We start from the raw sequence: 12,369 nt of genomic DNA on the forward strand, positions 1-12,369 counted from the left end.
ACTGTTATGCTGAAAATGCACTCCACTCTTGCCTGCTCCTCTTGCCTTTATTCTTCTGCCCCCCCACCCCCCCCCCCCCCCCCCCCCCCCACCCCCACCCCTTCTTCCCCCATATGACTCAGAAAGCTAACAATATAGCTGCAAAAGCCATAAAGCTTAACTAACTGGTAAATGACTGCCTCCTCTTGCTCGCTTATCTACAGGATAAGCCGGGAGGTTATTTTCATGCTACACAGCTCATCACCAGTTCATGAACCACATCCACTGTCCTGTGCTGCAGGGGAAATGGCAATTTGTGGAGCGATGCTCACCCCCTGCATGTTTTATGCCTTGGATTTTATAAACACGGGGAAGTGATGGGGAAGTTCTGCCATCCTTTCCTGAAGTCACAGAGACAGAAAGAGTTCAGAGGAGAGAACTCAAACTAGAACTATCAAACGCTGAGGATGTGTAAAAAGACATGTCACACAGGAATTTGCGGCAGCTCTCAACAATCTTGACTGGACTCACTGGACAGCCAGGCTCAATATTTGAGTGACGGAGTCGGCAAAGAAGAAAGTAGCTGAGTTCAAGAAAAGCACGGCTCATTAGTTCAAGAAGGCTGATGGCATAGAGGTTCCAGAGGCTGCATAATAAACCAACAGTGCTGCCATCTCAGGCTTTCCTGAAGGTCGCTGGATGTTGATAAACAGGAAAAGGCACGTGCAGTTAAATCAGATTCAGACATCGCTGATTTCTACGCGTTATTGAATTTCATTTTAAAATCCAAGCGAGCCCATCTCCTTCTAACTACAGTCAAGTGCCTCAATGAAACCGACAAATTCATATTCAGATGTAGAGTTTTGTATGTGATGCATTTCTATTAAGGTTCAATTTAAAGCCCTATAATTTAAAAAAATCTTGTGTAATATAATGTATAATGGCAACGTTGCTTTATTAATTTTATTCTTTTCTTAAAATTGCAAGGACTGAACATCCCTCACTCATGTTGGAGAAGCTACAGTGGCTGCCAGAGAACTAAATAGATTAAACAGTCAGCAAAAATAAAGAAGTGTGCCAGAGAACCCAGTTGCATGGCTGTTTTGTCTGATTGAAAGTGACGAACATTATAATACATTTCTTTACAGCTAAGATTTTGAGGAAAATAAGTTTTATAACCAGGGAAAACACCAGAACCCTAAATCTATTTGGCCTCTCCATTTTTATTGTACTTAAATATGTTCAAATGACAGCAAAGTAGCTTGTACTGGCATTATTTAACTGTGTTTGATAATATCACGACTTTACATCTAACCTTTGTTCATATAACACATTTAAACTGTTTCATCTTCCTGTTCGTGATGCAGCAGGTGACACCTGATCCACTGCTGCCACCTACTGGAGCCTTTTATTCTGCATGACTGGAGGAGCCTTTACTCAATGCAAGAACACATCCATCCTTATAACCCTTTAGGTTGAACTATGGGAAATGACTGTATATCGGTGGCATTTTTATATTAAAAAAATACAGAAATGCAGCATGAAGTAAAATGTTTATTTCAAGCTTCCCAAATTTTCTACATTTAAAAAGAAATTACCATAATTCCACATTCCCTCCTTTAAATTTTCATTCTTACCTACACTAAAATATAGCATGATTTTTAAAAGTATCAAAATCTTTAACAAATCCCAGTTTGATTTGGAAATGAAGAAAATTGAACACTGTGCCGTTCCGTAGTCAACAGTTTCAAAATTGCGTGGATGCAAGCCACTAAACATGGTAAAATACAGTGGCAAAGCCATGAACTTTAAGAGCATCTGTAAGAAAGTGTATCAAATAAAAGGGTATTAAATATGAAACTTCTGTCTAATTACATTACCTGACAATTCAAACTTTCTGATATCAAAGAGAACACAAAAATGTGTAAATAACTTCAAAAATATACTGTAAAGCCATTTTACATGAACTTTTAGGAAATGTTGTATTCTTTTTACTTTAAATGCTGACAAACATGAAATTGTGACAAAAACCAATAAGAGGTTTGCCTATTTGAGGCATTTTGAGTAAAAATAAATAAACGTTTTGCATGTTAAAAGGGGTAAAATGATGACCTTGACACAAAATTAAATGTTGCCAGTCAGAGCTGAGTCCATGAGGTCATCGTCTTCATTTCTCATATACAATGGGCTGGGCCGGGTGGGACGCTCTGGACCCAGCATGGACAAAGAAGAATCTGAAGCAGAGATGGGTGACCGGGACCAACTGTCTGCTTTGATGGGATGCGAGGACGGGACCATGGACATGGATGATTTCTTTTTCTCTTTGTCCCGGTCCCTCTCCCGATCTCTGTCTCTTTCCCGTTCCCGCTCTTTCTTTTTCTTTTCCTTCTTGTGTTTCTTGTGCTTCTCCCCTGAGCTGAGAGGAATAGAGCTCAAGTAGTCCTGAGGTGGAAGCGGTCGGATAGTCTGGTCGTCGTCTGAGCTGGGACTGTTCTGGTGGGATTTCTCGGCCACCGAGCTGCTGCCCGACTCGCTCTCGCTGTCGTGGTTGAGCGGGGTGCATCCAGGTGAGCGGCTGTGGCTCGGAGAGGAGCGGTCGTGCTTGGGGGTTGAGCCACTGAAAAGGGGGGAAGCTTTGAGGCTAGTCATCTGGGGGCGAATTGAGTCACCGGACCCTTCTCCTGATTTCTGGAGAGGCCCTTTGGCCTTAATGCTTGGTGAGCCACCATCAGGTTTGCTAATGATAATTTTAGCCAAACCAGTGGTACCCACACCTCCCGTTTTGGGGTCCATCAGCTTTTTATCCCCGCTGTTCCCCCCTGAAACAGACACTTTCGCTTTTGCTTCCTTTTCAGACTTCTCCCTCTTATACTCACCACCTTGAGAGGTTGAGATGTGTTTAGAAGGACAAATGTTAAGCGCTCCACCACTAGGAACATTTCCAGGTCCACCACCACTAGGAACACTTCCAGAACCAGGACCACCTACAGGTGGCCCAACCTCACAACCATCCTCCCCAACTCCTCCTCCACCTACACTTTTTAATTTGTCTATGACTGCTGTGAGAGAGGGTTTCTTGTTTCGACTGGGGGATTTCCCCTTGGCGTTGGGGTTGTTTGCATTGTTCTGACCCGCTACTGTGCCACCTCCGCTTCCTCCACTGCTACCACCGCCTCCACATCCGCTTCCTCCTGCTGCGCTACCACCTCCTCCTCCACTGCCACCTCCCCCGTACTGAGACTGCGAGCTTCCTGAAAAAGTCATGGAGCCGGATGATGATGTTGAGCTGGAAGACGATGATGAAGATGTGGATCCAGAGGAGGAGCTCCCACCCAGAGGTTTCTGGGAGCTCATGCCTGGGCCGGAGGATAATTTGGACCCTGCGGAACTGCTGCCACCTGAGCCAATTGGTGATTTCGCTTTAGAGGAAGGGGGTGTTCCTGGAACTTGGGCTTGCTGCATTTTCAGTGGGGAAGACATTTTGTCACCAGAGCTACTGGAGCGGGAGTGAGAAGGGGATATGTTGGGCTTAATGTTGGGATTCATAAGAGACCCAGGAGGCTTGCCCCCTGGAGGTTTTGTCTTATTGCCTCCCACAATTCCACTGCTGCTGCTTCCAGGCCCCGACAAACCATGTTTATTAATTGGGGAGGATCCAGGTTTACCAATGCCTATTCCTTGTGAAGGAGTTTTAGACTGGGATGGCACTCCACTTGTTATTCCCGCACCGCCCGGCTTTGACGCGCTGCCTGGTGTAGCAGAACTTTCCTTGGACTTGATCTTCCCAGAGGAGGAGGAGGAGTGCGAATGATGACTTTTGCTGCCACTGTTTCCCCCTGTTGCTCCTGTGCCACCTGTGGCTGAGCTGCTGGAGGTGTATCCACTAAGAGATGATGTTTTCCCCCCAGTTATAGTCCCTTTTGTTATTTGAATAGTTATTTTGGGAATCGGCGGTGTGGCACCACCAGGGGGCGTTTGTGAGCGCCCTGAACTACCGGGAGATTTCGAGCCTCCCCCACTCATGCTTCCTCCAGACCCTGAACCACCACTAGGGGGCGTATATGGTCGTCCCCCAGAACTGTGAGAGGGCGATTTCCCATCCGAGTCCACCTTTTTACGTTTGGGAGGCTTTTCTTTGCACTTCCCCTCACTGGATGGGGTCCTGCTTCGTTTGATTTGTTTGCACTCTGTTGAACTACTCCCCATCCCTACCACAGCATTACCCGCACTGCTACCCCCATTCTCATCCTTTGGCCGCATGTGACTCTGTTGCTGTTTCACTTTGGGTTCTGCCCCCTTAAAATCCCCACATCCTGCTCCCATTATAAGAGGGCTCTGTGACCCTCCACTATGCGTATCTGACATATCAGAGGCTTGCCCTAAAAGTGGCTTGCCGCCACCACTGTTACCTCCAAAAACGATCCCCATATCGAACGGATCTTTCAGCGACGGCTCTGGGGTGCTTTGCCCATGTGACGTTGGATTCTGAGGCGTTCCCGATGGAGTGTTTTGCTGGCTGCTCCCCCCAAACCCTTTGACCAGATCCATATCTCCGTCTGCACTCGGCGAGCTGTCATCAAAGTAGTTCTGCGAGAAGCCATGGCCCGAAGTCAGGAGGTCAGCATTGAAGTCGGCAGCGTCGGGGAAGAAATGGTTCGAAGAAGAATCACTGGTGGGAGTAGCAGCAGTTGCGGCCGCCTCTGCGATCAAGTCAGCGGCATCGGTAAAAGGATTCTCGTTGCTGTTCGTGTTGAAAATATCCGCCGAGTCAAAAACTGCACTACCCTGACCTGAGCTCGAGGAGTCACGTATCGGGGTACCGAGAGGGCCTCCTTCCTCTCCGCTGCTGCCAATGGGGTGCTGTCCATGGCTTCCACTGCTGCCTTTTCCTGTCTGCTCGGGCAGGTCTGACAAAATTTCTGTGATATCAGGCCCAATGCTGTCAGAACTAGACAAGCGGACCATATGGGACGGTGCTGCACCTTGGGGTTGCTGTTGCTGGGATTGGACGTGGGACTGCGAGTACGGCATGTTGGGGCCAGCTGGTGGTGTTCCACATTGGCTGGGTGCTGGAGTGATGCTATGTGGTGTGTCGAGGCCATCACTGGTAAGGTTAACGTCAAACATCGAATTCTGAGAAGCATCTACATCCATAGAGAGAAGCTCACGGTGGAAATCGTCTTCATGCGAGACAGGGTGGTGTTGGTGCTGCTGTGACATCGAGGAAGACTGTTGGGACTTCATGCTTAAACCGCTACCACCACTAGCAGAAGCACCGGGCAACATGCCGCCCTTTTCCACCACCCTTGGACGTTTCTTTTTAACCTTTTGGCTACCTCCAGGGCATGTTCCAGCCATGCCCTCCGTCCGTGGAGATCCGGATGAAGAATTCTGCCGCTCTAATGGACTAGAACCATACAGTGCGGCAAAATCTTGCGCAGGGTTGTCCTTCAACAAATTCATCAACATTGGATGATTTTTCGTGTTGCTCGCAGGAGACGATGTTGGAGGTGGGGTCTGGTGGGGTGTTGGTGCATTTTGGGAGTTGGGACTAGAGCCAACACTTCCGGTTATCTGCAGCAAACTTGTCAATATGGGATTCTGTGTGACTTTGTTGTAGTCTTCTGAATGGCCTTGACCTGCCTGCTGTTGCTGATGCTGTTGCAATTGTTGCTGGCCAGTTCCCCCGGGTTGTGAGGGACACTCTCCTCCTTGAGCTTGCCTTTCCATCCGGGATATTCCAAACAGAGAAGTAATAGGGCCAGCAAAATTGGGTCCTCCAGGTGGTCCACCTCCAGTGGGCGTATTGCCCCCAGTAAGCCCAGGCAGTCCCATCGGGTTTGGTCCATCACATGACGCCATGTTATATGTAGGACTTCCCGAGGGTGGGAGGTTGTTCTTCACCATGATCTCCACCGTCTGTGCAATAAGTGACAGGGCGGGAGTGTCTGCCTGGATGGTCTCCGCTTTTCTCCGAATAGCCCGCATTGTTACTGGGATGGACATGCATCTAAGACGGCGAGGAAACAAATGTCATGAAAACTGACCGTAGTGATGCAAACAAAAGCCAGTAGGGATCCTACCTGTGAACAACTTTGGTGATGAAATCGTCAGTACAAATTAATGCATCCGAAGGTCCTTTATATAACTTGCAGGAGACCTGTCTGGAGTCGATCACATCCATGACGACTGCAAAATCAAACAAGAGCACAGGATTTACAAGAGCAAATTTCAATATTGAAGCCAACTGTACTTGTGTTACAGCTGTGGCAGATGTTAATATGCGGACCCACCGCAAACCAACGACTCATTGACTGGATGCTGGAACGAGACACTAAAACTGGAGTCAGTCAGGGGACACACTTCAAACTGCAGCAGGCCTGCGCCATCTGAGGGAGCAACACAGGCATGAGTGACCAACAAAAATGTATTACACAAGCTACAAAATAGCGTATGTGTTGTCATCTGTTGACACACACAGCCAGTCAAAAGTCAGGTACTTGCCTTCGTCGACTGAAGTGCGTTTCACACAGCTGCTAATCAAGGAATTATAAGCTGCCTGGTGCCGAACGATATCTAACAGAAGTGGGACTTGGGCTGGGTGGCGGAAGGGGATCTTGGACACGATTGCCCCTTGAAGAGACTGACCATCTTGCACTGGGGCGTCACCATTCAAAAAATAACAGTGCAGCTGCCCTGGCAATACCTAGAAGCAAAATTGGAGTTTGTTTCTGTTCAAGTCATCTATTGTTATCATCTTATTACATGTCTTAATGCTCCCCTCCCAAGTTAATCATCAAGCCTAATAGTTGCCAGGAATAGGCCCACTAAATTTTACCTTTCGATACGTATAAAGTGTCACAATTAGTTGCCATCTACAGTGAAAATGTGATCAGAAACATGTCTGGGGGATCGAGAGTGTCTGCTCACTGAGTAGAAGGTCATGTTGTGTGGACACGGTGGTGTGACACTCCCATCTTCTTGGAGGCGAAGCTCACTCTGGACAATTAATTGGTAAAGAGGCGAGAGAGTGGGTGGGCTCTCAAAAACTGGAATAGCTGTGGGGCAAACAGATTTCATCAACAGAAGATTAATAACATTGTACATATAATAAACTAGATTAAAAATACAAAGGAAGTATTCATGAGGTGCACCCACACGTAGCATTGCCCATCCTCTGAATGAAGGCCACTGAGAAAGGCATGGGACGATTCAGCTTGAGGAAAAAACAAGCTGGCAGGTCCACACAGTTGGAATTAGTCACAGTGGAAAATGAAGGTGTCCTGAAATACACATGAGAAATAAAAAAAGACTAAAAATTAAAGATATTAAAATTAGACTTCACAACATCAAAAAAGAAAGATCATTTCATTTCATTTTTAAGGAAATGGTTCATCAGTATGAATTCTTTAATTCTGTAGTTCCTGCTTAGTGATAACATGTGTTCCTACCCCTTGTTATCCACGGGATGTGATCCAGTGATGAGTGGAGCGATCGGGAGTTTGTAAACAGCAGAGGTTCCCTCAATTGTCACAGAAACGCTCACACCCAGAGAACGCGGAACTGTCAAGAAAATCCAAGTTTGTTTGCTTCACATCACCAAATAAACCGAGCTATCCGCGGCTGGATGAACAAGCATCCATAAATTATTTCTGTCCTTGGCACACTTACCATTGTTGTCTGTTAAATTGAGTGGCGCACAGGTTCTTTCCTCCAGTAAGTCATATGGTGAGAGGTAACAGTGAAGAGAAACAAGATGACCACCGCTCCTTGCAGACAACAAGCCTACGCTGCCATGAAGAAGAGTCTCCAGTGTATTAGCACTGGTTGCTAACCTGAAACACAAAGGTCAGTACTAAATGACACTGTTTAAAAAAAAAAAAAAAATCTAAAGATTCTAATTCATAAGGACAAATGTATGTAACCAGATACAATTATAATTCAAATTAGTTTATTAAAAGTAAACAATTTGAAATCATTTTACGTTATGTTTTCATGGGAATTTATGTCTCTTTTGTCTTTTATATTGCAACTAGGTTTCTCCACTACGATCAATTTACATTGTAGCTAAAATTCTGATAGTTTAGTTTAAACTGCATTAGCCTAAAGATTTTACTGCAAACAACCAAAAGCTCTGGAGAACTTGCCTGTACATGTGCATCATCTTGGTGAGATCAAGCTCCAAAGACTGTAGAGCAATGTACATCTTGGTTTTTAACTTACTGAAACACACACACAAAAAAAAAATCAATAAAACATTTAGAATGACCTAAAAACCTACCAACAATTCATGTGGTAATGATCTGTCATGCTAACGCAGCTTTAACTTTTCTCATTCCCACTGAATTTGGATTGAGTGAATTGTCTCAATGAAAGTTTCTACAATGTTGCAATACATAAAGTATGGCGAATATCTTCAAATGGATATTTACTTATCACCGGGGAGCTTGTATAGTTCAACCAGGCCCTTCAGATGTTTTGAAAACTCATCAAAGTTCTTCTCCCTGATGGAGGAAAACCAAAAGGAGTAGTTTAAAAAATCATTTTTAATACAAATCCCAGTATAATCATTTTACAAAGAACATAAACGACCACATTATGCTAATAAACATCTGTCATGACAGTAAGGGCTCTTCTCACCGAAGATGCTGAATGAGCTCCAGGCAACTCTGTCATAAAAAAAAAGAAAAAAACATTAGGAGGTGAACCAATAGTCTTACAAAAATGTTATAAAATGTGACCAATCAAAACCAGACTCACTGTAGGGTTTTCTCCCTGATGAGCCACCTTGACATCTACTAGCTGACCACCGTTGTCCAGCTGCACCTCCACATAAAACATGTCTGACGTGATGTAACATTCTGTGCCTGACGGGCTGAGGTGAGAGCCCAGCCTATTGAAATGGGAAACGCCGCAAAATCAGAGATAAAGACAGACCAACAAAAAGACTCAACATCTTCCAACTTCCACCATATTTTAATTGTAATAGTGATTGCAGCCAGTTGGGTTATGGTTGGGAGAGAGCAAATAAGATGATGAAAAAAGACAGCTTTACAAAGGAAACCAGACAATTCTAAAGAAATTGTGACCGTGTAACTCAGTGGTACGTCCCTGCCCTCATCTATATGTTCAGCAGCCCCTCGCCTACACACACACACTGATTAGTGATCGTTAAGAAACATACAAGCCACCCATTTTTAAACGCCGATTTGAAGCACTTAAGAATGACTGATTTTATCAAGAGTGGACTCGTTAGAACTAGAAGGCTTTCAAATATAAGCCCTTGAAAATTCATTAAATTAGCTTAAAAGGTGTCGGGGAATTAGCTAAACTGGGTTCAGGGAACGCTTTTGTCAGTCTTGAGCAATTTATCCCACTGCAGTTTCTATGGCAGATGTGAGCGCACTCGTCAGCGCTGCAGCTCGTTTTACGGAGCGCTAATTTATTTAATGGAGTAAAAGTGATGTTCGTGAGGTGGCAGAAGCTTGTAGCTACATAAGAATGTATGTTTATGTGTTTGTAGGACCTACTGAGGCAGAGATATGGCGATTTCGGGAGCATCTTGACACCCAGGACTTTGATATGGGGAATCTAGACCCTTTTAGCTACAATTTAAAGTTTGAATGGTATGACAGAGCTGTTGGCCCTCAAACAGGGGTAAAAAAATGTGCCATTTTCAAGGCCACTCCTAATGGTTAACATGGAATTTTTTTTTGCCACAAAACCCCCATATAACTCCCCAAAGGAATAATAAGAAAAAAAGTCAGAACACATGATTCCCAGAATTTAGAAAGGTTCTGGTAAAATTTGGTGCTGGTACAATAAAGCGTGTAAAAGGAGATAATTGCCAAACTTTTTGATGAAAGAAAAAACAGGATAATCTGTGCCTAGGAGGCACACAAAATAACTTACATGTTTTGCCGAGCGATGGACTCTAAACGGTCTGTCATGGCAGACAAAGATGAAACTGAAAAAAGAATGAAAAATGTTAAATTTCCAATCAATAATTTTGAGTCAGTTATGAATCTAGTGATATAGGTGTGCTTCATGTCAAATAACAAATCGATGCATCAATATGAGGGCTATTAATGACTGCTACAGACCCTATGTCACACCATAAATGGCCAATAATGTGCTGGTTTAATAGCAATTATGAGATCGGCCTGTCTGCTTATCATCACCTTTTGTTTTGGTACAGTCAGCACACTCACCTTTCATCGCTCTCTGCAAGTTCTCTAAGCAGCTGTGCATCAACTGGTGACTTGCTGCATTTGTTGGACCTCGTTTGTCCTGAAAAACACAAAGTGTCCATTAGATTCTATTTTCAGAGGCTCAAGATTTGGGTTATTTAGTAGTTAGATATGATTGTGTTTTTAAATAGAATAAAATCTATGAGGACAAGTTATGCAATGGTAGTCACACTGGGTTATTATGTGTGGCTAAACATAGTTACAGAGGTTTTAAAGTAATTTTTAATTTCCAGTGCATAAGGCGCACCTAATAATAAGCCGCAGCAGTAATTACAGTAGTTAATAATCAACTTTTTACATATATAAGCCGCATTCAGCAATAAATCACAGGTGTCTACCTCAGTACTACACAAACCCTTTTTCACATATATTACATATTATTAACTGGCCCATCTAGTCGAATTCTCCAATATCTTTGGTTGAGTGACTTTGCGGAGGTTTTAAATTTATTCCTTATCATCAGGAGAGAATCTGCTGATACAAAATTGTCCGTGCCCTGACGGTCAGGTTTTTCATCTCAAAAATCTTATAGACACCACAATGGTCCACCAGCAAAATCTTCAATCTCCCTTTTGGTGGCGATTGTTTTGGCTTTCAGACGGATCTAAGATGAGGTTGTGTGTAATGTATGATTGGCCCGATATGATCTGTTCTGTAACTTTATTGGTCTGATGTGTTTTGGCGACATGAAGCTCGTGAGCAGGGAAAAAACATTAATAAGCATCAATAGGAGTATAGCAGAAACATGATGGGGTACTAAAAACTTTTGTGTTCATTTATGCAATTAATTTATCTTTATTACCGGTAGCTTGGCTTACCATGGCCTGACGCACTAGTTTGAAGGTCTCCTGCCATGGCCTTGAAGCAATATACTTGGCGTGAAGCTTCTCCAGCAAAACAGCTGAGCGACTTTCCTTCTCCTCCTCTGAAATAAAGATGAGACATATTGTTCACCAAAAAGGTCAGGCATTAAAAGAATGACGAAAGAGGCAGTACAATTTAAGGTGCAAACTACTAACTTAGGTCAGAAAGAGTGTCACTTAAGTGTCAATCCAAAAGTAATAAATTGTTTGTAGGATCCGACATAATGAAGAACCAAAAATTTGACTGCTCAGGATTTTTGGGGAGGAAAGTGACTGCAAATCCAGCAAATTGAGTGGAAATAAAAACAAACCAATGCTCCTAAATGGCATGTTATTGTGATGATGTTAGCCAGTTGCTAATGTTAGCTGAAGTTACTAAATCTGTCACTGTCTGATTTGCCAGGTGATCGATAGATCTGAGTTTCTTGGGAGATTTGAGACGAAATCGATTCCAAACAGCCAAAGAGACGGACATTTATTCTACCCATACCGCACATCCGCAGGACAGATGGATGTTGACATTCTCTAGGTGATTAAGCTATCGGTTAGCATTCATTAGCTTCAGTCGCAAAGCAGATTGCTGAGTGCGTGCATCATAGAAACACGGGTAAAGATGTTACCTGCTGACTCTTCAGTTTTGATTCGATCTCCATGAATCTGATTACTTCCTTGATGAACGGAAAGTGAGAGTTCTCTTGCAGGGCTATCACACTGCAGAGCAACACCGGGCCCCGCCGCCATTGTCCCCACTGGTTCTTTCTAGGGTTCTTTCAGTTTCCGCGCTTCCTCTTCCAGGCTTCCGTAGTGATGCAATTTTGGACGAGCGGCAGCTTCTCCACTTTCACTGTCCTTTTTGCTGTGAAGAGATTTAGAGACATCTAGCGATTAGGGCGTCCATAGTTTTTCATGGTGTAATTTCCCATTTTCCATTCTATTAGAATCGTTGACCTGCGCGAATTGGTGGTGATGATTAAAGACAATGCCCAATGAATGCTGTAGGGGGCGTACAATCACCGCAAGTCAGTGATTCATGTGCTGCCAAAAGCATCTCCCAGCCCAAATCTAATGCAAGGTTAAAAACCATCTTATGTATCGACTTTAGAAAAAGAAGAATCAAAATTTGAGCGTTCATGTGTTTTCATTTCAACATAGATATAACAATGAAGTTAAAATAATAACAGGATAAATGCATAAACAGCAAAGGCAGCCATGCCTGTTCAGGCAACCACAAATGCACACACTGATGAAAATACACCCACATACACATACACACACAC

At 43.9% G+C, this 12,369-nt stretch overlaps 1 protein-coding gene across 1 annotated transcript; it reads right to left on the reverse strand.

The window, feature by feature from the left end:
• Nucleotides 1-1,520: 1,520 nt before the first annotated feature.
• Nucleotides 1,521-12,001, reverse strand: med1 (mediator complex subunit 1). The gene is made up of 16 exons (XM_057037945.1): nt 11,713-12,001; nt 11,048-11,154; nt 10,191-10,269; nt 9,892-9,946; nt 8,740-8,872; nt 8,620-8,648; nt 8,412-8,483; nt 8,127-8,201; nt 7,651-7,814; nt 7,431-7,542; nt 7,138-7,262; nt 6,910-7,037; nt 6,484-6,685; nt 6,273-6,368; nt 6,063-6,168; nt 1,521-5,989 (listed from the first exon to the last, which is right to left on the reverse strand). Exons 1-16 carry the CDS (start codon nt 11,831-11,833, stop codon nt 2,104-2,106), a joined length of 5,490 nt encoding a protein of 1,829 aa, XP_056893925.1. The 5' UTR covers nt 11,834-12,001; the 3' UTR covers nt 1,521-2,103.
• Nucleotides 12,002-12,369: the final 368 nt, after the last annotated feature.

Source organism: Takifugu flavidus, chromosome 1, assembly GCF_003711565.1.
Source record: "Takifugu flavidus isolate HTHZ2018 chromosome 1, ASM371156v2, whole genome shotgun sequence".
Taxonomy (NCBI): Eukaryota; Metazoa; Chordata; class Actinopteri; order Tetraodontiformes; family Tetraodontidae; genus Takifugu; species Takifugu flavidus.